At 43.4% G+C, this 27,632-nt stretch overlaps 1 protein-coding gene and 1 long non-coding RNA gene across 2 annotated transcripts in view; one reads left to right on the top strand and one right to left on the bottom strand.

Moving 5' to 3' along the window:
- Positions 1-27,345, bottom strand: part of LOC118078110 (uncharacterized) — a 101,057-nt gene extending 73,712 nt beyond the window's left edge. Inside the window, exons 1-2 of the mRNA XM_088655666.1 lie at positions 27,210-27,345; positions 26,688-26,988 (exon numbers count right to left, since the gene is read on the bottom strand). Coding sequence (XP_088511792.1) covers positions 26,688-26,988; positions 27,210-27,258 — 350 coding nt within the window. The 5' untranslated portion in view covers positions 27,259-27,345. The remainder of the gene's footprint in view (positions 1-26,687; positions 26,989-27,209) is intronic.
- On the top strand, positions 7,160-26,694 carry LOC132593064 (uncharacterized). The gene is made up of 4 exons (XR_009558490.2): positions 7,160-7,606; positions 17,902-18,022; positions 24,484-24,561; positions 25,923-26,694. It is a non-coding gene; the product is annotated as an uncharacterized LOC132593064 (long non-coding RNA).
- Positions 27,346-27,632: the final 287 nt, after the last annotated feature.

Genomic DNA, 27,632 nt, shown 5'->3' with positions numbered 1-27,632 from the left:
CATTTAGAAAATACCTAAAGGCAGCCCTGTTTAGGGAAGTTTTTAATCTGTGATATTTGATGTATTTTTACTCTTTTGTTGGAAGCCGCCCAGAGTGGCAGGGGAAGCCCAGCCAGATGGGCAGGGTATAAATAATAAATTATTATTATTATTATATTATTATTTTAGTGTGGCAGGACCTGCCCTGTGGAAGTCCCTGCCTGTAGAAGTTCAGCAGGAAGCAGTCCTCTCTCCCTTCAAATGTATTTTAAAAACCTTGGTTTAGACAGGATTTTACAACATGATTCTGCACCCCCTTTTTGCCGATAAGTATTTATGGATGCTTTTATGGAAGTTGCTATTGATTTCCTTCTTATTTGCAATGCTTCCCCCCCCCGGGGGGGGGGACTGGACGGGACGCAGGGTTATGCATAACCCTAAATGTTCTGTGAATCCTGATTTGAACTATAAAATCACGATGGTGATTTTATTGAGTCAAAATGACAGTACCCTTGAACATTTTTTAAAGAGAAAAAGCACTGCTTTCAGTATATGTTATAATAATAGAATCATAGAAGTGTCAAGTTGGAAGGGACCCCGAAGGGAATCCGCTTTCCTTTTAAAAAAGGAAAAGGAAAAAAAATGAAAGTGCAGATTATAAATTCACAAATAAATAAAGCAGAGCTCTCTGTTAGCAAGAAAGGCTAGAACATGAAACTGATCTTTTTATCCCCTTCAGTTGCGCTACAGTGAGTTGCCTGTTCCCTTTCCGGGAATGATCCCGTGAAGCTCAGTAGAAAGAGACTGTAGCTTATTAGAGCTCAGTTTCATGCAAATGCCCCATCTTCAAACACACATCCGCTGCATCTGCAGGTATGGCTGAGAGAGATTCCCGTGTGAAACCCTGGAGGAACTGCTGCCAATGTGTCAACAATAAAGTGAGGTGGACAAAAGGTCTGGCTGTTCTCAATAATGGATTTGAAGGAATTATGCAGAGCGATGACAACAAAGAGCTGAATTGTGTATGCCAGGCATCTCCAAACTTTGGCCCTCCAGATGTTTTGGACTACAATTCCCATCTTCCCCAACCACTGGTCCTGTTAGCTAGGGATCATGGGAGTTGTAGGCCAAAACATCTGGAGGGCCACAGTTTGGGGATGCCTGGTGTATGCCAATCCAGAAATCGGGTCCTCTCTAACAAGAGGGCACGTGTTGCGGTGCAACCCGGCAACCAGACCCTGTGTTGTGGGTGGGAATGTTTGGGTGGCCACAACACCCTATTGGAGGTCCCTCGATCCTGGGTGCAATTTGACCAATGGGATGCCATCTAAATTGATCGAGGGACCTCTATTTAAGCCCATGCATGTGCCCCTGAGCTTCCTCTTTTGGGCTCAGTGCATCAGAACAACCCGCCCACCTCTCCCTATATTTAGGTATTGTGCGCTTGACCTTGGTATGCCGCCGTGTGTCATCTGTCGTTGACACAGGGGCACGGCAGGAATTTCCCCCACTTGGCTGATTGGCTGGTGCCACTTGGGTTTCGCCTGCTGCGTAGCAAATCATCACAACTTGTAAGGTTGCAGATAGGCTCTGGTTCAGGCGATAGGGGTGGCAGAGCACTCTGGCCATCCCTATGCAATGGGTGTTCCGGAGTTGTGCCCTGAGCCTGAGTCCAGGGGACATCTGGGTGGAGGACTAGCAGGGCTCCTGCTTGCCACTGTCCCAGGTGTTCACCCAAGGTTGACCTATGGTTGGTGCCCAGGGTCAGTGCCACCTGCAAGGGTGCAGGGGGCTAGTCGAACCAGAGCCTATGCAACCATTCACTTGATTGTAATCAATAAAGTTGTGGCCTAAATTCTGCCAAAAGCCAAACCAAAAATTTGAGTCTTGTCCGAATTTATTTCGGGGGGTGGTTAAAAGGTCTACACATGCAAAAGGAGAAGCTGGTCCAAGGGAAAACACCTTCTTTGCTCACATCCCTGCAAATGGTTTTTGCATTGGAATGTAACACTGTGGCTGCTATAGTATCCACAATGACTTCCGCTGCTGCAAAAACCTTTATCAGCACCCGGCACACTGGTTGTTAGAGGAGGGAGCCTGAAACGTTGCAACCACAAATGACAAATTCTGCAGCTGAAGGATCTTCTTCTTCTTCTTCTTCTTCTTCTTCTTCTTCTTCTTCTTCTTCTTCTTCTTCTTCTTCTTCGCATCCATTCATTTACAAATTCTTCCTCTGCCTGACACAATAAGCAGAGCTGTTTTTCATTCATGTTTCCATTGCAGATCTTGGATTTGCAAATTTTTTGATGCAGTGCTCTGAGAATCCTGGGCACTGACTTCATTTTTGTAAGGGCAAGTTTCTAGCTCTTATCGTGTAGACAGTCGTGTAGGTCAGGGATAGCCAATGGAATGTCCTCCAGATATTGTTGGACTGCAACTCCCATCACCCCTAACTAGCATGGTTAGTACTCAGGAGTGATGGGAGCTGGAGTCTTGCAGGTTGACTACACCTGTAGTGGATGGAATTGCAATTGTGCATGGAGAAAGCTTTGAATTAGATTTATAGCTTGGTTTAAATATCTAGAATACCTCCTGGTGCTCCACATGAGGAGCAGAAATCAAATAGATTATGCAAAATGGTTAAATGTGCATAAACAGTGAACGTGGTCTAGATGGAACACCACCAGAAACACAAAAATTATACTTCTCGGCGGAAGGCCATATGCTACCTTCATACACAACATATTTACACTCAACAGAACCAGATATATTTCCATAGTAGAGTTTGTGATTGGTGGCTGCAGAATTCCATACATTCTCCCTTCCTCATCCATATACAAAAGGATGGTTTTCTGTCTTGAGTGCTGGTAAGCATTTTAGTACTGGCACAAACCATTGTGTGGGGGAATTGGCTACCACAGTGTTACTTCTCAATACAAAAACTCCTTATGGAGATACACACAGGTATGGGTGATGCTATCTTTTGGCACAGGCAGGTCCTTTCTCAAACTGGCACATGAACCTCTGGCCCCTTGACATCTACCACAGGTTCCCACAAAACCACTCCGAAGAAAGCAACAAGGTTTAGTAGGGGAGACGTTTGTGGGTCTGTTTTGGTCTGTTAAGAAATATATAAAATGGCCACTACTCTGGTTGTCTTTCCAGTCCATCTGTAGTTAAAACCATCCATTCTTGGAGGTGAGCAGTAGATTTTTTCCACATAGGAACCAAGCTGATAATCTGCTGAAACACCACCATGATCCATTATGCCATTATGTTTCTGAAATACTTGTTGGGTGTAGAAGAGACAGAGAGAGCAGCTTCCTGTATCTGTTACACCTGTTTTTGCTCCTTTGTGGTGTTGAGGCCATCATTTGGATTTTGTGGTCAGTGATTTATTTACCCTACCTTAGTTTTGTTTTGTATTATATGCTGAAAACTACTCTGTGGTCACTTCATCGTGCTGCAGGAACATTTATAATTGTGGCTAGTAAATAAAAACAATGCACACATATACCATTTTCTCTTTGAAGCAGACTCTTACTGAATGCCAAAGATTTAAGTTTTATGTATCTTCTTAGAGAATGGTTAATGCTCAGAAGAGCTATGCAATTCCTCGGGCACTTATATACACCTGTTAAATTATTCTGGTTACCATAATTTTAGTCTCCAATCACTTAGCGACTGACCTAAGGTCACCCAATATCTCAAAGCCTAACCTACCTGGATGGCTCAGTTGGCTAGAGCTTGGTGCTGATCCCCATATGGGACTAGGCGCGTAGCAAGGGAGGGGCGTAGGGGACGGGCTGCTCCTAGCTCCAGTCTGGCGGGGCCAGCGCCCCCAGCCCTGGCCCGCCCCTGGCCTCCTCCGCCTGAACAATTGCCATTTGAACTTATTTACCTGTTTGCCATTGTAGCATGTTCTAAAGCGGAGCGTTGGCCGAGCACCGCCGCCGGCCGAGCAGAGCAGCAGCGCCAACCCGAACAGACTGTGCATGTGCAGACATGCACAGTCTGTCCTGGCTCGCCCTGGCGCGTGCGTCGTGCCCCGGGCAGCCAAGTGGCACTGTTCGCCACTGTATGGGACAACTGCATATTCCTTCATTGCCGAGTTGGGCTAGATGATCCACAGGGTCCCTTCCAACTCTACAATTCTAGGATTCTGCTTCACAAGGTTGTTGTGAGGATAGAATGGGAATAGCTGAAGAATCATGCCCACCCCCTTGAGCTCCTTGGAGGAAAGGAACTAGAGTGAAGGAAGACTCTAGTTTTTTTGGGGTGGCAGAGGACAGAATATCTTGGGCCATCACTGCTAACTATTGGCTCATATGCAGCCAGCATAATAAATCTGTTGGTTCCCTCTCATTGTCTCCAAAGAGTATTTGTATGGGATTGTACCACTGTGACCCAGCCCCTATCCACGGTGAGGGGAGCCTTGACAAAAACTTCCTCTGCTCTCAGCTTATGGGAGTTGCTTCCTGCAAATAAGTGATGAGGTCCTACAGCTATGCACAGCTTTGATGGTGCACAGGGTAGCTTTCCTCAGTCTGTTCGGTGTCATTGCAGTTTCCCTTGCAACGTTTGAACGTAGCCTGTCAGCTACTGCTTAAGATGACTGCTGTCTTTTCAGGTTTGCCCAGGGCTAATACGCCATGTTTTTGTTCAGCAATATCATGGTCCCTCTCCCAGCTGAATATTAACTTATTCTTAAAATTTATACCCCCACCCTTCCTCACAAAGGAGTCCAGGATGGCAAACGGCAAGCAACAAAATGATTTTTAAAAACCTCCTTTGGCATCTGGACAGGTTGTCTTAATGATCTGAGAAGTCTGTCTGATAGGAGATTAATAGGGTATGTGCTGCTTGTTGCTTTTTAAAACAAATATTCAAGGGAGAAAAATTGTCCTCTGGAGGCTTTGACATCTTCCCAGAGCATTGTGTGTGTGTGTGTGTGTGTGTACACACACACACACACACACACACACACACACACACACACACACTGTATTGTCAGTCAATGTTCTTTGATGGGTAGGTTTTCATATGGTATTTTGGATTCGAGTCCAACCTCAGCTGTGATCAACACAGTATGAATGAATGGAAATGAGTTTCTTTCAACTAGTTTATGGTGTGATGCTGCCTGAGCCAGAGAACACAGTGAAAATGAGTCCATATGCACGCCTGTCTCCCGCTGTCTTATGGTATGGTAGCTTAGCAGGGCCCTGCCAAATGTGCAGAGGCGACTCATCCCTGGAGTGCATAGAGAAGATAAGATATCTTTATTGTCATTGTCCCCTTGCGGGAACAACGAAATTACTCGGTTGCTACATCCACTCAGATAAAGCATTCCGCATAATCCAAAATTACAAAACCTAATTAAAAACAGTAAATATAATACAAATAACAAGTAAAATAAGATGACTTCAAAGTCCAGGCTTTCCATTTAAGGCCAAAATCGCTCTAGAGAAGAAACTGTTCCTGAGACGGCTCGTTCTTGCCTGCATAGTTCTATATCTCCGTCCCGATGGCAGGAGCTGAAAGAAATGGTGACCAGGGTGCGTTGGATCTCTTGATATGTCTAGTGATTTTCTATGGCACCTGGTGGTGTAGATTTGTTCTAAGGTGGTGAGTGAGCAGCCAATAATGCTCTCTGCTGTTTTAATAATTCTGCACAGCCCTGCTCTGTCCTGAGAAGTACAGCTTCCGTACCACACACATAAACCGTACGTGAGCACGCTCTGTATGGCACAGTGATAGAAGGCAAGCAGCAGCTTTTGTGGAAGATGGTTTTTCCTTAAAATTCTCAAAAAATACAGTCTCTGCTGTGCCTTCTTCACAAGCCCCCTTGTATTAACACTCCAGGACAGATCCTCCTGTAACTCAATGCCTAGAAATCTAAACGTTGTTACCCTCTCCACACAAATTCCATCAATCAAAACTGGCTGGACCTCGTTCTTCTGTCTCCTAAAGTCCACCACAAGCTCCTTTGTTTTCTTTGTATTTATGAGCAAGTTATTAACTCTGCACCACTCTGTCAGCCACTCCACCTCATCTCTATAGTCCGTTTCACCCTCCTTATCAGAGATGAGCCCAATCACGGTTGTGTCATCTGCAAATTTGACAACCCTATTTCTAGGGTGGGCAGCGACACAATCATAGGTATAAAGAGTATAAAGGAGCGGACTAAGCACACATCCTTGTGGTGTTCCTGTGTTAGTCCTAAGCATGTTAGACATATAAGGGCCCAGCCGGACCCTCTGGAAGCGATTTGAAAGAAAGTCCAATATCCACCCACAGAGTGATAGCGGGAGCCCCAGATTTCCCAATTTAGTTATCAGATGTCGCGGTAGAATGGTATTGAATGCCGAGCTGAAATCTACAAAAAGCAGTCTGGCAGAACTTGCAAGACCCAGCAATAGTAACATTAAGCTATGGTCCATGCTCCCCTGTCAATCAGCAATGTGACCAATGGGAGGCTGAGGATGATGTGGAAGCATAACAGAAGGCGATATCCATGTTGCTTTCTTAGGAGTGGTTTTGTGGGAACCTGTGGTAGATGTCAAGGGGCCAGAGGTTCATGTGCCAGTTTGAGAAAGGACCTGCCTGTGCCAAAAGATAGCATCGCCCATACCTGCGTGTATCTCCAGAAGGAGTTTTTGTATTGAGAAGTAACACTGTGGTAGTTATATCCCCCACACAATGGTTTGTGCCAGTACTAAAATGCTTATCAGCACTCAAGACATCCTTTTTGTATATGGATGAGGAAGGGAGAATGTATGGAATTCTGCAACCACCAATTACAAACTCTACTATGGAAATATACCGGTATCTAGTTCTGTTGAGTGTCAATATATTGTGTATGAAGGTAGCATATGGCCTTCCCCCAAGGAGTAGAATTTTGGTGTTTCTGGTGGTGTTCCATCTAGACCAAGTTCGCTGTTTCTCCGTCATCCAACAATTATGGGGAAGGTCATCATGCAGTGACTTTTCTACCTCAAAAATTGGTGTATAAATTGACTCCAGATCTTAATTTCGTTCATCTCATTCATCTGCTTAACCACCTTCAAGGTCTTTGCCAACTTCCTGCTCAAACTGTGCAAGGAAACAGAAACAGAATGGGCTTCCTGTCTGAGATTAATTTACGGTACTGTTAGAGACATGCCAGTTTTATTTGCTAGTGACTTCAGTGGCATAGTTGGCTTTGAATATGCAGAGATGTAAACAGCAGTCACAGTAAATGTGACAAATTTTGAGGTGAAGAATTCTCAGCTGGACACAAGATAGATGGGAAGAGAGCGATTCATCCCAAGTTATATAGGGAACCATATGGAGTTTCTTTTTAAAATAATACATTTGTACATGAATATTTGTATGTTGAAATTGAGTAGTAGACGGCTACACAGAAGCACAGGAGTGATCATGTTTTTCTGTTGCTGAGGAGAGAGGTTAATTTCACACATATGCTGCAACTTTTTTACAGTTGTCTTTTTCAAAATGGAAACTCGGTGTAGATCTGCATCTTGAATTATTTACAATATATAAATATATTCAAAGATTATAAAGCTCTTTTGCTGTGTGAGACAAGAAGCCAACAACATCTGCTTGAACATCACCAGGACATAATAAGGTGAGGTATCTTTACTGTCCTCCTTTTGACTCTTTGAACTTCTCTGATGTTCCCCTTTGAGGCGCCCTGAAGATCTTTCAACTTCCTTCGAAACCTGAGATGTGAAGCAAAACTATTAGTGCAAATCATAGACAAGATTTGGACAGATCTATCATCTATCAATCATCTATCTATCTATCTATCTATCTATCTATCTATCTATCTGTCATCTATCATCTACGGTATCTAATCTCATCCTTTGAGAACTGTGTGTGGAGGAAAAAAATCAGATATAGAGAAGAGATCAGATATAGAGAAGAGATCAGATATAGAGAAGAATCAGATATACGATGCCTTATGAGGAACGGCTTAGGGAGCTGGGTATGTTTCGCCTGGAGAAGAGAAGGTTAAGGGGTGATATGATAGCCATGTTCAAATATATGAAAGGATGTCATATAGAGGAGGGAGAAAGATTGTTTTCTGCTGCTCCAGAGAAGCGGACACGGAGCAATGGATTCAAGCTACAAGAAAGAAGATTCCACCTAAACATTAGGAAGAACTTCCTGACAGTAAGAGCTGTTCGGCAGTGGAACTTGCTACCAAGGAGTGTGGTGGAGTCTCCTTCTTTGGAGGTATTTAAGCAGAGGCTTGACAGGCATATGTCAAGAATGCTTTGATGGTGTTTCCTCCTTGGCAGGGGGTTGGACTGGATGGCCTTTGTGGTCTCTTCCAACTCTATGATTCTATGATTCTAAGAGGATGAAGAATATGTTTAAGAAGCTCATGTTCATTCTTAAGTTTATGTTGAAAGAGAGAGAGGCATTTGCTTGCGTAATTTTGATTCAATGTGCATGGTCAATTTGTTAGGGAACAATGCATCTAGCACAGTTTATCTCAGTTTATCTCATCCTTTCATTCTGAACACAGAAGATTTTGTAAGGGCGTTAATCACTGTGCTGCTACCCCCGTATCTATCACAGTGATTCACTCCCATACAGAAAATTGGAGTGTGTGGTGGGAAAGTATAGGCAGGATATCACAGATTGCTCCAATAAAGGGTTTCTTAAGGGACAGTGACTTACAAAGGTTAACGGCTATTCCATTTCCCTGAGATGAAATGTTGAAGGAATTGATGGCATACTCTTGATAAGTTTGAAAAGATATGCTAGGTCCCCCCACAAAAGTTCACAAAGTGCTTGCTACTTCTGGAATGTGATTTAATGATGTGCTGTCCCAGTCTGTTACACCGTGCTCTGTAAGCTCAGAAAAACCATAGAGCCTGTTCAGATTGGAGTTCTTTCTGGGGCAGGGCTGTAGCTCAGTGGCAGAGTCTTCACTTTGCATGCAGAAGGTCTCAGGTTCAATCCCCAGCATCTCCAGGTAGAACTGGGAGAGTCTGAATTCCTAGAGAACAGCTGCCAGTCAGTGCAGACAGCAATGAGCTAGATGGAACAATGATCTGACTTGGTATTTATGAGGCAGCTTCCTATGCAAAATCCAAGTGTTCGGCATGTGACTGAAACTGTGTCTTGAGCAATTAGCTCTCTCATCCCGAGTTGAGCACGAAAAGAAAAAGGTGAGCAATTGCCCCTTCCTTTCTATTTTTTTTAATTACCAAATTTCTATTTGCATATTTGCTACCCATAAATTATATTTACCTTGGTGACTATGTCTATTGCAAAAATGAACCTACATTATGTGTGTGTGTGTGTGTGTGTGTGTTTATAATTATCACCATAATAGTAAGAATCCATAAAATAAAACAACATTCCTCTTGGAAGAGGTGCAAGCTCGTAGGGTTGGCTCCTCACTAGGAAGTTAGTTGCACTCAGATTCCCCACTGGAATTAATGGGCATTAAATCACTGCTAACTTTTCACATTAATCCCAGTGGGACCTACGTAAATGCAGCCAGCTTTATTGTTTAGTCAGGTTGGCCACATGTCCCGGAAATCTATCTGTGGACAAATACCAACTCCCTCAGCCTGAAGCGAGATGAGTGCTGCACCCCATAGTCTTAACTGTCCAGGGGTACTTTATCTTCACCTTATCTTGCTCAAGAGTACTGAGTTCATCCCTAGTATGCTTGCATAGGATTGCACCCATAATATACATTTCCTTGACATATTAGATTTTTTTTAAAAAAATTGTTTTTAATGAACTATAAGGGTCCTTTACCCCTAAACAGGGTCCAAAGAGAAATAGTACTCCATGTATGAAACAGAATAAATGATTTAGCAGGAGCAGCCATTTGAAACAGTTGTCTGTACATAATCTGAGGAGGTTTTTGACAGGAGACCCATCATTGTGTAGGGCCAGTTATCCACACAGTGCTACATGGCTTGGCAAAATCTAGAGGATCCTACAATAATGCTCATTGAGATCTTCCATCCACTTAGGCTTTTGCTCATGGCTCCATTTAAGACCAATAGAATCTCTTTTACCTCAGATGGTTGGTAGCAGTTGGCATGGTTTCCTTTGAACACTCTTACTCCATGTTTTTCATCTGGTCACATTCCATAGTTTCCAAATACCTCAAACTACATGTTAGAAAACCAGCACTGATTAATTAAACAAACAAACAAACAAACTGATGAACACGTGACCTCGGACACGGTTGTGTGAATTCCCCTCAGTTTGTTGTGTGTATGAGAGAGAGAGAAAGAGAGAGGGAGAATGGTGAGGTAAGAGAGACTGAGGAAGTGGGAAGCTCTGAGGTGTTGAAGGCTTCCACACAACTCATTCTCCTCTGAGCCCCACTAATTTAAAATTATTTCCTTCCCAGTATGTTTGTTTACGATTCTGGCCATGGGGACTGCTCTGGGCGTCTCTGGGTATACAGTTGGCCTTCTGAGTCACCTCTTGCTGAAAGCAACCTCCATGCCATGCCAGCCCCTCAAAGACACCAAACTTGGGAGCGCTTCCAAAGTAGGCTTTAGCACAGCACAGTGAACTGCCACCAGAAACAAAAAAATATCAGAATGCATAAAAAATAGTCACCATAGATTTTTGATTGATGTATTAGGGAACGTGTAGCACTTTAAACAACCACCACCACAATTTGCCAAGTCTCTTTTCTAACTAATTCTGTCCCACATGGAAAAAAAAATATCACTTCATGTTTGCAATTGGAGAAAAGGATCCAGCCACAATCAGATTTCATCCAGTTGTTGGTTGGTAGAGCAGCTTTTTGATAGAGCATCAATCACTGTGGTAGCTCCCGCTATAATAATAATACACCATGATACAAGGTTTGACAAAAATCTGAAGGATTCGACAACACTTTCAAATTTATCCTTCGTTTTCCATTGTAGAAAACCAGCATCAAAGTGCTTTCATGACTCCATTTCTTCCATGAATGTAGGTCTTCTAGGAGATGGTTGACTGTTTGGGCAGATGGCGTTTGGGACATGGTTTATGTTACTGCCATAGCTCCCATAACTATAGTTAGCACCATGATATGTCCCTATGCCAAAACCATTGTAACAGGTTTGCCGACTGGTTCTGTCTGAGAAGTAATGAGGAAGGACTTTTAGCTATGTGTCAGCCTAGTCCGCAAGTTTTGAAACAGCAACCCTGCAGGTTTAGATAACATTCAAGATATAGATAAACTGAGAGCTGAAAACGAATGGAAATCTCATTGCCTAGAGGAGGAGAAACGTCAGGGCTCTCTTCGATCTGTGAAGAAGCATCTAAAGTGGCCACTGCTCAACTTACTTGCGTGGTGGGAGATGTCCAAGCAAAACCTCTTAATTCACATTTCTTCACAAAGCTTTTGTCCTCACCTTCGCCAGCATTCACTACTGTGGATGCGGTTGGCTTTAGGACAGGGATAGGGAACCTTTGACCCTCCAAATGTTGCTGGACTCCAGCTCCAATTCGTCCCAGCCAGCATGGCCAAAAGTCAGGGAAGGATAGGAGTTGTAGTCTAATGCCTGTGGAAGGCCACAACCTTTGCATCTCTGCCCTAGGGGGATTTGTAAAAATCAGTGTGCATATGCATTGCATCTGGCACATGAAGATTTAAAGGTATTGTGTATAAAACCTGAAATATCCTTCAGAGTCAACATTTGATGTGAAACGATTTGTGATTGAAATGGGGAAGCAGTGGTGGAATTACCACATTTCAAATTGCTACTGTTTTAGCCATGTGACACATTTTGCTGGCTAATGTTGCTCTTACAAGCTTTTTGATACACTTCATTTCACTGTGGGAGCTGCTACTCCATCGTACATGATGTTACAGAGCTGTACAAAATCCTATGGAAGGACTGGTTAGTGGAGGTGTCACATGTTCCTCATGCAATGATCTCATGAAGGATTTTTGTGGGTAATTTCAGCCCATCTGGTGGTCAACCAGCTTAAAACAGTCTACCGGTCATGTACTAGGGCCTGTCAGGTGCTATCCTTGGTTGCCCAATTTTGGATTTTTACTACTACTACTACTACTACTACTATTACTAATAGTATTATTTATACCCCGTCCATCTGGCTGGGTTTCCCCAGTCACTCTGGGCGGCTCCCAACAGAATATCAAAAACGGAGTAAAACTTCAAACATTAAAAACTTCCCTAAACAGGGCTGCCTTCAGATGTCTTCTAAAAGTCAGATAGTTATTTATTTCCTTGGCCTCTGGTGGGAGGGTATTTCACAGGGCGGGCGCCACTCCTGAAAAGGCCCTCTGCCTGGTTCCACTTATCACAGTGAGGGAACTGCCAGAAGGCCCTTGGCGCTGGACCTCAGTGTCCGGGCTGAACGATGGGGGTGGAGATGCTCCTACTACTTGCCCTGTTTTTGGCATCTTCTAGGGATTGCCCCTGAACTGCTGGTTGTTTGAGGCGATTGATTGTGTGTAAGGGGGGGGGATGGGAAATACAATTTTCAGAGGAGAGTGCTTGAGAAATTGATTTTATTCTTGCAACTGGACATCTGATGTGAAACTTGGAACCATTTGCAGCTGATTTTTTTGGGGGGAGGGCAGCAATTACCACATTTCAGATTGCTGCAGTTTTAGTGGTATGACACTTTCTGCTGGTTAAAACTGTACTTGATAGGCTTCTTTTCACAGTGGTAGCTGCCACCCCAGGGTCCTACACCATGCTGCAGGGCTGTGCAAAATCCCATGGCAAGGCTGGATATTGAAGGGACCACCTGTTTCTCATGCAGTGCTCTCGTGAAGGATCTGCCTAGAGCAGGCATCCCCAAACTTCGGCCCTCCAGATGTTTTGGACTACAATTCCCATCATCCCTGACCACTGGTCCTCTTAGGTAGGGATCATGGGAGTTGTAGGCCAAAACATCTGGAGGGCCGAAGTTTGGGGATGCCTGGCCTAGAGCATTGTTGACCAACTGGTGGCCGACCAGCTGAAGCTAATCCACTGGTCATGTATTTGGGCCTGTTAGCTGCCATCTTTGTGTTGCTCGATTTTGGATAGTAACTTTCCCTGGTTTTGGCATCCACCTGAGCTTCAACCCTGAACTGCTGGCAGCCTGAAGCAGTGGATAGTGTATCAGGGTGTGTGCTGGGGGAAGGAATACAGATTTCACGGGGACAGTGCTTGAGAATTTTATTTTATTTATTTAACAGAATGTATACACCGGTTAATCATCAAAACCTCAGAGCAGTTCACATAATATATAATATATTAAAAGTGCTGGTAAGATCAGATGTCAAATAAAATCAGCAGATTTAAAAATACACCTTCTAATACAAAATGGGATGCTAGTATTTATTTATTTATTTATTTATTTATTTATTTATTTATTTATTTATGCATGCCCTTCCTCTCAAATGAGAAGGATCAGTTCCTTGCACACGTGGAAGGAACATTATGTTTTACTTGGAGGAAGTGAAAAAACAGTCCCTCTAGATTTTTGATTGGCCTGCTAGAAAAACAGTCTTTTTTTTTAATTGCCACAACTCTTTCCCACTTAAATCTGTCCTGCAGAAAAAATGATTGTTTCATGTATGTAAAATGTAGGATTTGGATGTAACTTGATTTGATCAAGATTTGTGTTGGTGCAGCAGTTTTTGACAGAGCATCAATCACTGTGGTAGTTGCCAGAATATGCACCATGATACATGGCTTGGCAAAATCTGAAGGATTCAAGAACATGTTCAAATGCCATTGTAGAAAACCAGCACCGAAGGGTTTCCAAGACTCAAGTTCTTCCATGAATGCATGTTGTCTGGGAGATGATGGATGGATGGATGGATGGATGGATGGATGGATGGAAGAATGGCTGTATGTTCTTGGCATAGCTCCCATAACTATAACAACACCCTTACATTTCCCTGTACAAAAGCGTCTGTAATGTTGGTGTGAATGTTTTGCCTTCCAGTTCTGTCAGCGAATGAGTGAGCAAGTCTATCATGTCACCAGCACCCTCAAGTCAAAACTAACAGCAATGTTTAACTTATTCATCATTGTTATGAATCCTTTTAAGTTTGTATGCTGCTTTTCCATATAAATATGCTGTGGATGTGGCTGACTTTAGGACAGGGATAGAGAATCTGTGGCCTTCCAGATGAGGCTGGACTCTAGCTCCCATCAACAGGGCCAGCACGCCCATGTGGCAGGGTTAGGCGACTGCCTCAGGCAGCAGGATCCACAGATACGGCCTCCAAGGCTGCCAGATCTGCCTCCTCCTCAGCAGCCCCTGCCCAATGCTGCCTCCACAGCAGGCTCTCAGTGAATAGGAGACACTTCTAGTCTCCTCCCACCCGCTGTTCCTGGGGAGGCAGAACAGCACCTGTTTGCTTCATGCTGAACCTTCTAACTTCTGGCTCAAACGTAGTGAATGGAGTAAAGCTGTCAGTTCTCTCTCTTTGTCTCCACTGAGTTTTTGCATACGCATGTGAATGGAGCACCATGAATGGAGCCTTGACAATAACTTCCATTTCTCTCCGAATTTTTTTTGAGGCAGTGATCTGGGTGCTCTAGCTACGCATTGCTGCACTTGTATGTAGAGGAGGTTGTGGTGACCTAGAACTCTTCATTTTCCTATGCAGCCTTCCCAGAAAGCTTTGGATATATATTTGTTCACCTTCTGAAGATAGTCCAGAGCAGGGGTAGGCAACCTAAGGCCCGGGGGCCAAATGCGGCCCATTCGCCTTCTAAATCCAGCCTACGGATGGTCCGGGAATCAGCGTGTTTTTACATGAGTAGAATGTGTCCTTTTATTTAAAATGCATCTCTGGGTTATTTGTGGGGCATAGGAATTCATTCATCCCCCCCCCAAAATATAGTCTGGCCTACCACATGGTCTGAGGGACGATGAACCAGCCCACGGCTGAAAAAGGTTGCTGATCCCTTGTCCAGAGCTATCATGGGATATATTGGTACAATAGCTTGACATCATGTGTCCCCCACTGTGTTATGTAGTTCAACAAAAACCCATATAATACCTTATTTTTTAAAAGGTTGAAAATTCACCATGATTCAGAGAGCAAGGTGGAACACACACACACACACACACACACACACACACACACACAGAGAGAGAGAGAGAGAGAGAGAGAGAGAGAGAGAGAGAGAGAGAGAGAGAGAGAGACTTGCAACACTGTCGTTTGGGGCCTTCTTACTGAAATCAACAGGACTTAAGTTATTAGTAAATTGCCCCATTGTTTTCACTGGGTCCTAAATTCAACTGACATTGGCTGCACTCCTAATCTCACTTACCTGGGAGCAAGACCCACTGAATTCAGTAGGGCTTACTTCTGAGTAGAATTAGTCCAAGACTGTGCCCAGACGTGAAGTAGGACAATATCATGTTCCTCAAAGGAACATGTTTTGTTCACCAAAAGGAAAGGAGTGAACGCTCACACATTTGAAGAAGAGCATTTCAAGATTTAGCAACTTTCTATAATAAGGTGCATCACAATCTTGTGGCAATGTGGTCATGCGGTTTGGCACACTGTTGGCACAGATTTTTATGGGGCATGGCTGCCATCTACCGGACAAGCAAAAGAGTGAAAAATCCTTTTCACCGTGACTACCAATAGCTGCTGGTTTTTCCTTTTCTTAGCAACATCACAACGAGCGATAATTGGGTTAAGCAAAGAGGTCTCCCCACCTGACGCTTGGCGGGAAAGAGCTGGTCTTCCCTGGTTGCTCTTTCAGAAAGAGGTGACACATAAATTAAACACTTTCTGTTGCAGAAGAGTCTTGCATGTGAATAGGAAAGTCAACACACAGACTTGGCCGTAGGCATTGTGGTGTTCACAGTGCTCTCCTTTATGATGATGGCTCCTCTGCAGGCAAGACCAAGGAAGCCCTGGGCCTAGTTGTCTACCATCACTCAACCAACCCAACTCTACAGTTTGCTGGGCCTTAGGATGGCCTCCTTCATCTCTTCTGTTCTTCAGCTGCTGGACAGCTGCTCCCAACCTCACACAGGGCTGTTTGACATCCACTGCACATGCAATACTAATTTAAAACATACCACTTCCCCCAAAGGTTCATGGGAACTGTAGTAGCTACAATTTTCTGCATTCTTAACAAACTACAGTTCCCAGGATTCTTTGAGGGAAGTCATGTGTCTTAGATATTCCCTAGATATGGTTTGTGCTTGGCTGTGCTGGAGGGAGGATGAGGGAAAGGGAAGCATTGTCAGTATAATAAGGATTTGGGTGGGGGTTTTTTGTAATTCACATATATGCTATAAGTATGTGTTTCATGAAATTTAATAAAAATAATAAACACCCCTCACAAAACACCAATAGGATTAAGTCTTGCATGTACTAAACTGTACTTAAGTAAGCCACTTGTATATTTTATTTATGAGGTTGTACATCTTCCTGTTCACCAGAAATATGGCAAATACGGATTATTTTGCAAATTCTGCAGATGGAAGTTCATTATGCATACTGAGGGAATAGGCATGCATTCATTTGTATGGCTTATGATTAAACTGGGCTTTGAGTCGTCTTCACTTCAAGGCATGTGTAGAAATTTGCAGTAAGGATTTAGTGATACTCCTGTGTCATTTTAAAATTATTATGATGAAGACCAAGTTTCAAAGGAAGAATGGTATATCCCAACAGAACAGAGTCTGAGGGCCCACGGTATCTTTGCACCACAGAGGAAACAAGTAGTACTATGCAAAATTGGTAAATTTGCATTTGGTGTGAACTGGATCCTCCTCCCTTTATAACAAAGATTTATATGTAGCTAACAAACCCAGGTGGCGCTGTGGGTTAAAGCACAGAGTCTAGGGCTTGCTGATCAGAAGGTCGGCAGTTCGAATCCCTGCGACGGGGTGAGCTCCCGTTGCTCGGTCCCAGCTCCTGCCCACCTAGCAGTTCGAAATCACATCAAAGTGCAAGTAGATAAATAGGGACCGCTACGGCGGGAAGGTAAACGGCGTTTCCGTGTGCTGCTCTGGTTCGCCAGAAGCAGCTTTGTCATGCTGGCCACATGACCCGGAAGCTGTCTGCGGACAAACACCGGCTCCCTCGGCCAATAATGCGGGATGAGCACCGCAACCCCAGTGTCAGACACGACTGGACCTGATGATCAGGGGCCCCTTTACCTTTACCTTTAACAAAGAAAAATGACCGAAAGGCAGATGGTGAAAAGAGATAGACAGAAATCCAGTTCTCCCAGATAGTTCAGATGCTGCTTCTAAATTCTGTTGCTCTAATCATATGAAGAGGAAAGGCACCTCATGGTTTCTTTTCCACCTGAAACAAATTGAACCCCCCCTCCATATTTGGCAAGTCTGTTCACCTTCTTCGGTGGGCGGCATTGCGGGCAGTCCTTGGGGCCTCAACTGTAGACCGGCAAATGGCAGGCTGGATCATATGCCTGCGGCACGTCCAATCGTGGTGGGACTGTGAGGGTGTGTCCCTGGGCGTGGGAACAACTGCTCAATGGTGGCACTTGGCTCCACACCCAGGGCCAGGATAAATTCCCGCTCTCCCTGGTCATTCAGCCTCCTTTTGTTTGGCAAGGCCCAATTGAGCTGATTTTCAAGAAATCATAGGGTGAAAGTATCTCCCTGTTGCTCCATCTACTAAATAGTTACCCTGGTAATTTGTTTGGTCTCATCCCACCTGCCCTGTCATCCTCATGGGTCTTTACCAGCTTCCTCCTTTAATAGTATGGGCAGAAACAGGAATCACGTGGGCTTCCTGTCTGAGAATAAATTCGGATGCAGAGAGCGAAGAGAATACTGCAGAGTCAAGAGGAACTTATATCAAAATGGATAAGTAGATGAACAGAAAGTTTTATAGGAGTGTGCTTGGATTGCTGATCATCTGAATATACTAGAATTCCTCCTGGTTTTGAAGATCACTGTTTTGTTTTTTAATAGACAATTTGGCATGGATCTCTGCACCTTGGTATTTTTTGATGAATCGCCTGGATTGAAAAGGTTTTGGATTGAGAGAGAACCACACTAATTCGGCCCTAGAGAACTTCAGATCCATCAGCAGGTGAGCTGAGTTGTCCTTCCTGACCATCGCTGATTTTTCTGTATGAGCTGAACTATTGCTCCCTCAACTCCCTACTGATTTTCTAAGATCTGTCTTAGGGATAAGTACCTATATGGGATGTAAATATGCTTATTCAAATTACAGCCAAGAGTTGGACCGCAATATTCCCCCCCCCGCTCTCTCTTAGTACAATACATGACCCTCCAGATGTGGAAAATCATGTAGCTAAATAAAAAAAAGTTCATGTGTGAAGAAGCAGGAGAGCGAAAAACATACGCTTGGCCCACTTTGATTCCAGACAAGCAGTTGCTTTGTAGATGTACACTCAACATGTTATAATGTCATAGAATCATAGAACTGTAAAGTTGGAAGGGACCCCAAAGGTCATCTAGCCCAACCCCATGTGAACTGTTACTGCTTCCTTCTCCATTGGTGTCTTTTCTTTGTGAACATGGATGATTTGACTAGGATGCATGTTACAGTGCTACTCCCAGGATCCACAGTGATGTATTCCTCTACAAAAAAACCATTGACTGTGAAATTGAAATCGTGAGGGATACCATGCAAGCCTCCACTCCAAATGTTGATGGAGCACTCTTCAGAAATTTGGAAAGGATATGGGATGTTCCTTCTCATAAAAGAATATAGACAGATTAATACCATGTGAATTTATTTACATATGTGATCTCGATATGCAGTCTATGGATGTGGGACTCTACACGTTGTTACTCTCTGGTACACAGCATTGTTCCTCAGCACTCTATATTTTGTCCCCAGCGTCAACCTAGGGAAGGCAATGAGGTCTCTTCTGATTTCTAATTTTAAGTGTTTCTTATAAATTTCATTGTTACAAAACAACAACCCAGATTTGGTGGGTATGATAAATCAATGAATGTAGTTCTCCTTGGTCTACTGGATGAAAAATGGAGTTTTAGGCTTGAATAGTGTCATTGTCAGGCACCCCCAAACCCAGCCCTCCACATGGTTTGGGACTACAATTCCCATCATCCCTGACCACTGGTCCTGTTAGCTAGGGGTGATGGGAGTTGTAGACCCAAAACATCTGGAGGGCCGAGTTTGGGGGTGCCTGGTCATTGTGGTACTTCCTATAGCCATGATGCACTCTTTATCGCAGGCAGATGTCGGTGGATTTCAATTCCCATCATTTCCTAGCCATGCTGGCTGGTGCTGATGGGAATTGAAATCTAGAAACATCTGGAGGGCTGCATCGGACAAAATCCACGCCCCGGATCCCTTTAACAGGATACCCTTAATAAGGAAGCGCAGGCGGAGGCTACAACCTCGCCTCCATCCAAACAAAGGTTTACCCAATGCCTAACCTCACAAACCTGTGACCATAGCTTCAAGGTAGGCAAAAACCAAATGGCTGGAGCCAATCTGCCAAGTGGGGGAAAAAATCCCAAAAATATGACGACCAACATTAGTCCATAGCAAGGTCGTAGCGCAGCAAAGCAGAAAAAGAGGCAGGGGGTGGGAGATCTGGTGAAGGGTGCGAGAGGACAATCTCCCCACCGTACCATGGTTTAAATTCCCTGCGGCCCCGCCCCCACTGGTGCTGATTGGTCACTGGGGCGTGCCCCTTGAGCCCCTGCCCAGCACTGACGGACCCGACCGCAACGCCGCCCACTGAATCAGGTGAGCGGACCTATCAAATCATCTGATGGAACATGACATCATAGTTCTTCATCTAGCCTGGAGGTGTGTCTTCAATGACTTTAATGGAATTCATTGTGTGCCATCATGAAGGCATGTTGCTGGTATTTACGCAAAGACAAATGCTTTAATCAACTTGACAGTTAGCTTCATCTATGTCCTGAGTGCTCACTGGAAGGACAGATCGTGAAGCTGAGGCTCCAATACTTTGGCCACCTCATGAGAAGAGAAGACTCCCTGGAAAAGACCCTGATGTTGGGAAAGATGGAGGGCACAAGGAGAAGGGGATGACAGAGGACGAGATGGCTGGACAGTGTTCTCGAGGCTACGAACATGAGTTTGACCAAACTGCGGGAGGCAGTGGAAGACAGGAGTGTCTGGCATGCTCTGGTCCATGGGGTCACGAAGAGTCGGACACGACTAAACGACTAAACAACAACATGTCTCTTGGAAACAGAATTCCAGCAGTTCCTGAGCAGGTGGTTGAGACTGATTGTGGTTTTTGCACAGATGCTTGATTGCTCCGGCTCACTGTGCCGCGCACAGTAGTATATTGCTGTGTCTGCAGTTTCCAGAGATCTCAACTGAAGATATACTTCATTTTTGGAGGTGTCCCTGGTGATGCTGATTCGACTTCCAAATGTTGGGCTGTATATGGTACCAGCACCATCTTCCGTATCTTGAATACGCCCCATCCATTTCAGACCCTTCCCTGGAGGCTGCCGGATCCAATGCCAATAATTATCACCAACTTGAAGCCCAGAAACTGCACAGGTCAGTTTGAAGGAGTCTCCGGGCTTCACCAGTCCTGGACCAGACTGGGTTATCTGTGGAGTGGAACACGTACCTATAAAAGAATGCAGAATTTGTGTCATGATCAGGAATCTTTTTGTGTTCTGTTAAACATTTTGGTTTTATACAAAGGATAAATCCTCACCAGGAGAGAAGCTTAGGAGAATGAAAAAAAAGCAATGGGAAACTCATATTTCTTTCTTTCTTTCTTTCTTTCTTTCTTTCTTTCTTTCTTTCTTTCTTTCTTTCTTTCTTTCTTTCTTTGTACAAAACAAAAAGGGACTGAGCCAGGTCACGGAGCAATGCTGGATGGTGCTATTTAAGCACAAAGGGCCTGGTCAGGTGATTTGCATAGAGGGTGTTCAGTCGCATCTGGTCCTGCACTTAAGAAGCAGAGCAAATGAGATGAGACCTGCTTACGGGAATGACTCCAATCAAGGGGTCGTGGGGCTAGGGGAGACACTCCCCAGTCTTTGCCTTCTACCCCAATTGCAGCTTTCATTCACAGTACATTGTACCTTGCACCCCTGGTGATGTTCTTAATAGGAGCATAGGAAACAGCCTTCTACTTTGTAAGACCAATGTCCTTCTATCCCAGTATTTCATTGCTGGTTTGCATGGCAGAGCTCCTATTGATGCTATTCACCCTCCCATGCCCTTAAGGCAGTATCATTCCAGTACATTTGGGGGTGGGCAGACAGGATGGCTGCTGCGACAAGGTAAGAATAGTGAGGTTCTTCCCACTGCAGGGCTCCATAGCAGTTATTATTATCATTTTCATTATTATGATATGTACTCAAGGCAGCTTACAGATAAAAGCAAGAACCACTAAATACATCGAGAAATCAAACGTAGAATCATAGAGTCATAGAATCATAGAGTTGGAAGAGACCACAAGGGCCATCCAGTCCAACCCCCTGCCAAGCAGGAAACACCATCAAAGCATTCCTGACAGATGGCTGTCAAGCCTCCGCTTAAAGACCTCCAAAGAAGGAGACCCCACCCCACTCCTTGGCAGCAAATTCCACTGTCGAACAGCTCTTACTGTCAGGAAGTTCTTCCTAATGTTTAGGTGGAATCTTCGTTCTTGTAGCTTGAATCCATTGCTCCGTATCTGCTTCTCTGGAGCAGCAGAAAACAATCTTTCACCCTCTTCTATATGACATCTTTTTATATATTTGAACATGGCTATCATATCACCCCTTAACCTTCTCTTCTCCAGACTAAACATACCCAGCTCCCTAAGCCGTTCCTCATAAGGCATTGTTTCCAGGCTTTTGACCATTTTGGTTGCCCTCTTCTGGACACATTCCAGCTTGTCAGTATTCTTCTTGAACTGTGGTGCCCAGAACTGGACACAGTACTCCAGGTGAGGTCTGACCAGAGCAGAATACAGTGGTACTGTTACTTCCCTTGATCTAGATGCTATACTCCTATTGATGCAGCCCAGAATTGCATTGGCTTTTTTTTTTTTAAAAAAAATATATTTTATTAATTTTCCAATTAAAACCAATTATATCACATTCATTATTTCAAATTATACACATATATATATCAATCAAACCGAATGTTATGCCAAATCGTCTAAAGAATTTTTTATTTGGGTTCCCATGCTTCAAGAAATTGGGGATTCCTCGCAACCGTCCACTGCCGTCTTTTTTCTAAAGTTCAAATCGTCCTCCAAGTTCATAATAATCCAGATCTTCCCCTTACAGTCACATAGATGTTTTCCACTTTCAACCGATTGTTTCCCAGCTGCTGAGATAAATATCAAACAAGGTTTCACAAATGTTCTTTCTCCTGTGTGGGTTAATCAGTCCAGCCTCCCCATAAATCTTCTTAGTCTGGAGCTCCCTGTTGCGTCGAAGCAGCGCCATCTTAAAAAACTCAAATCACTTTCGTTTTCTCTCATAGCCATGAAGATTAACGATCTTTATAAAATTTACAGCTTTTCCAGGCAGAAGACCCAAACATCAAACCATAAACTCTTGGTAAATTAATGGATCTCCTTGCCCTATAGCTGAACTTAGCTTCAGGTCGCTGCTCCAATTCAAAGTGCGTCACAGCTCATAAATCCTCCGAACGCGTCCAGGACTCCTTCCGTCCGACTAGGGGGGGGGGGCTTTTCTCATCGGCAACTCCACATCTTTAAAAAATATGCTCAGTAACAACAGTTTATAAAGTTCAACTCACACAGTCTTTTGCTTCTCTTTCACTCCAAACAAGCCAGGACATCGCGTCTGGGAAGGTACGAAGTAACTCATATGAAGAAAAAAAAAAAAAACTCCATTCCCTTATCGCTCCGTCCCCATCAATCCTTCTTCCAGATGATATACAGCCTTTAACTCCTCTCCCTCAGCAGCATAGATTTCTCAGCAGTAAACAGCGCTTCTTCCCCTCCTTCTGAAGTATGTCCATAGATTTAAGCCTAATTATCTTCTTTAACCATGGAAATCCCCGCCATGCAGATTAGCATCCGGGAGTCCTGGCCCTCGTAAGTGCTTTTCAGCCCAAGCTCCCCCCACTCCATAAACAGTCGGAGTGGGTCTGGGGGCATCGCGGGCCAGCGGCCCCTCTCCGTAACCCCCGGAGAGGGTAGGGGGTTGCCATTTACTCCCCTAGCAACCGCCAAATTCCTTACGAAGGTCAGAGGGATGGAAAACAGGTCCGCCATTCCTGCCGGCGGAAACCGGAACCTGAATTGCATTGGCTTTTTTAGCTGCTGCATCACACTGTTGACTCATGTCAAGTTTGTGGTCTACCAAGACTCCTAGATCCTTTTCACATGTACTGCTCTCAAGCCAAGTGTCACCCACCCTGTATTTGTGCCTTTCATTATTATTTTTTGCCCAAGTGTAGTACTTTACATTTCTCCCTGTTCAAATTCATCTTGTTTGCTTTGGCCCAGTTGTCTAATATGTTAAGGTCATTTTGAAGTGTGATCCTGTCCTCTGGGGTATTAGCCACCCCTCCCAATTTGGTGTCATCTGCAAACTTACTCAGGATGCCCTCAAGCCCATCATCTAAGTCATTCATAAAGATGTTGAATAAGACTGGGCCCAAGACAGAACCCTGTGGCACCCCACTAGCCACTTCTCTCCAGGATGAAGAGGAGCCATTGATGAGGGTATGGTTAGCCAGCCAGTTACAAATCCACTGAATGGTAGCATTGTCTAGCCCGCATTTTACCAACTTCTTTATAAGAATATCATGGGGCACCTTGTCAAGGGCCTTGCTGAAATCAAGATAGGCTAAAATACAATTAAACATTAATATAATTTAAACCAGGCACCACCAAACTTGGCCCTCCAGCTGTTTTAAATATGTAGAAAATAAGGAAATAATATGGTGTTAGAGATAGCAGTGTGTAACAGGGGAAAAATAAATCAGAAGTGGAAGTTGGGGGAAGCCCAGGAGAGGTGGGAAGAGGGAATGTAAAATGGAGGTTATGAATATGTGATATTTGTAAGAATTGAAAAAGAAAATGGAATAAAATTTTTAGAAAGAAAGAAAATGTCATAAAAAGGAGTGGAATGGGGCAGGATGGAGGTGGAATGGAGTGTTTGCAAGCTTTTTCAGTGGTGTTTCATGGATACACGATTTCACTGATGCATGCAATGCCTTAGAACAGGCATCCCCAAACTCCGGCCCTCCAGATGTTTTGGCCTACAACTCCTATGATCCCTAGCTAACAGAACCAGTGGTCGGGGAAGATGGGAATTATAGTCCAAAACATCTGGGGGGGGGAGTTTGAGGATGCCTGCCTTAGAACGTAACCCCCGTGTAAATGGGAGATTGCCTGTATATGAAATCTGTTTAAAACAAATCAATAATTACAATAAAAACGGCACAGTACCAGCCCTTTCCACTGCAGCCACAGTAAGCTCAACTCCCCACAAACCATTAAAGGCTTTTATTCTCCTCAAATCGTTTGGCTCACATCTGATTTCAAGGAGGGGCAAGTGACCTTGCACTGACTCAGGTTTTTCTTTCAGGCTTCCCTTTAGGGCTTCTGGTTGGCCACTGTCAGAGGCTGAACTAAGTGGACCTTTGGTATGACCCAAATTCTAAAGGTGGTTTTGCTGTTTTTTTTGTCTTGTTCATGGTTATGAAGCTGCACGACTTTTTGGGATGTATCTGTGACTTCAAGATTAAAATGTAGTTGAATATAAATGAGGATAACAGTGCATCTCAGAATCACTTGGTACAATCAGTTGGTTGGGTGAAAAGAAAGATAATGTGGATAAGGTATAAAGATTTATTAGAAAGGAAAACACCTAATTTGATTTCACCTCTAGAGGCGAAGGTGCAAAAAAGGTTAAATATGGAAACCAGATGGCTAAGATATAGAGATATTCTGATAGAAGAAGAAGGCCAGTTTAAGTTAAAAACTAATAATAATAATAATAATAATAATAATAATAATAATAATAATGGCTAAGATATAGAGATATTCTGATAGAAGAAGAAGGCCAGTTTAAGTTAAAAACTAATAATAATAATAATAATAATAATAATAATAATAATAATAATAATTTATTTATACCCCACCCATTTGGCTGGGTTTCCCCAGCCACTCTGGGCAGCTTACAATAGAAAAATGAAATAAAACAATTAAACATTAAAAGCCTCCCTAAACAGGGCTGCCTTCAGATGTCTTCTAAAAATCTGGTAGCTGTTTTTCTCTTTGACATCTGATGGGAGGGCGTTCCACAGGGCAGGCGCCACCACCGAGAAGGCCCTCTGCCTGGTTCCCTGCAACTTGGCTTCTCGCAACGAGGGAACCGTCAGAAGGCCCTCGGTACTGGACCTCAGTGTCCGGGCAGAACGATGGGGGTGGAGATGAGCAGCTAAAAAGCAATTTGGATGACTGGCTTCAATATCATCAGATAAATGAGTTCTTTAAAATGGATAAGAAAAATGGCTTTTCAAAAGAAAAATCCAAGTTGGAAACAGAGTTGTTAGAACCAAAGTCAAGAAATCTTTCCAGAATGTATAATTTGTTGTGGAGTGGCATAGAAAGGATGAACAAACAAAGAAAGTTATGATAGATTGGGCGAAAGACGTGGGACATAATATTATGATGGAGGAGTGGGAAAGGTTGTGGAAAAAGAATATGAAATTTTCAGCGTGTACTATTTTAAGAGAAAATATTATGAAAATGATGTACAGATGGTACTTAACACCTGTAAAGCTAAGATTTACCATAACCAAAATACTAAATGTTGGAAATGTAAGAAAGTAGAAGGAACATTTTATCACATGTGGTGGACTTGCCCTCTAGTTAAGGCATTCTGGGAAAAGATTTATAATGAATTGAAAAAGATGTTTATAAACACCTTTATTAAGAAACCAGAATCCTTTCTACTGGGCATAGTAGGAAAAGTAATACCAAAGAAAGACTTGAGCTTGTTTTTGTATGTCACAACCGCAGCCAGAATATTGATAGCAAAGAACTGGAAAACACAGGAGATTCCAACGGTGGAAGAATGGCAAATGAAAATGTAGGACTATATGGAACTTGCTGAATTGACCGGAAGACTACGTGAACAGGGAGAAGAAGCAGTGGAAGAGGAGTGGAAGAAGTTCTGAATTTATTTTAAAAAGTATTGTAGAATTGATGTAGGAAGAGAATTATAAGTAATTATGAAGTTGCAGGTTAGAAAAGGAAGTTGAGTTTTATTTTGGAAAAATTGTTTAAGGATATAATATGATAAAAAATAAGAAATGGATGTTGTAAATAGGTTAGAAAAGTAAGTTTTAGAATTTGCCGATAATGATTTGCAATGAGCCGCGGAAAGGGGGAACCCGAGGAAGTCCTATTCTTTCAAATGTGATGAATTATTGTATATATATTTTCTTTTTTGTTTTGTTTTTAATATATATATTTTGGGTTCTAAGAATTAGGTTGAGACAATTATGAAAGAATGTATGGAGATGTATTGTTGTATAAACTAATAAAAATCATTTATAAAAAAAATACAATAACAATCCCAGAAGGAAGAGATAAGACTGTCTTCCATTCTCACACTCTCAGACATTCATGACACTCATGTGATTTACACCAAACATACCAATCCTTGCTGAAGCAGCAAAGGACAGCTAAAATCCTAACATGAGCATCTATTGTACATTGCTTTCTATTTTCTAACCACTTCCTCCTTTTTGTACAGCCTCTGCTTCAGTCTGTCCCACTGTGCCTGTTGCACAGTAATACATGGCTGTGTCTGCAGCTGTCACAGAGCTCAGTCTCAGAAAGTACTTGGTTTGGGAAGAATCCACAGAGATCGTGATTCGGTTTTGGAATGATGCAGCATAGTATGATCTTGCAGTCCACCCTCCCATCCATTCAAGCCCTTTCCCGGGGGTCTGTCGTACCCAGTGCCACCAGTAGCTGCTTGTCACAGAGCGCCCAGTGACCGTACAGGTCAGCTCGAGGGTCTCTCCTGGTCTCACTGCTCCTGGTTCAGATTCCTTTAATGTGACCTGGGAGAAAGCACCTGAAGGGATTTGGGGGGAGGGAAATACAAGGAAAACCAGAGTTAGGCAGTAGGCCCAGCCAGAACTTTAAGGCTATTTCTTGTGCAGTTTTATCATTGCTAATATAACTCAAAGCACATGGGTCATGTGAATTGTCATACCCTTAAATATCATATCTAACATTCAGGATAGTTCATTATAAGTTGTGGAAGGGTTAGAGAATGTTTTAGGAGATACTTACTTGGGAGCAAGGATAAGAGAAAGAGAGGGGCAAAGAGCATCACCAACATCGGTTTTTTTTTTATCCCCAGAGGACAAAAGTAAAAATAGGAATGAAGAACAATAATACTGGAATGGAGGCCACTTTTCTCCTCAGCTGCAATGAAGCTCAGTTACCAAGGAGCCTGTTATTTGAATTTGGGAGGCAGTGAGAGAATTTGCATAATGCAAAAAAGGCTACGCATAATAAAGGCAGGAGCACCATTTAGAACCAATAGGAGTCAGCATTAGTTCTTGTGTTTAGATGAGCACATTGAGTGGATGTCTTGTAAGCATAAAACATAAATATTGTATCATATCCTCCAACATTACTCTGATGAAAACTGGGATGTTTGTCTTTTGGTATGGTGCTACCGTGCGAGTTAGTTGGCTTGCATGAGAGTGC

This window comes from Zootoca vivipara, chromosome 12 (assembly GCF_965207765.1).
Source record: "Zootoca vivipara chromosome 12, rZooViv2.hap1.1, whole genome shotgun sequence".
Taxonomy (NCBI): Eukaryota; Metazoa; Chordata; class Lepidosauria; order Squamata; family Lacertidae; genus Zootoca; species Zootoca vivipara.
Note: the sequence above shows the minus strand (reverse complement) of the source record. Positions and strands in the feature narration are given on the sequence as shown.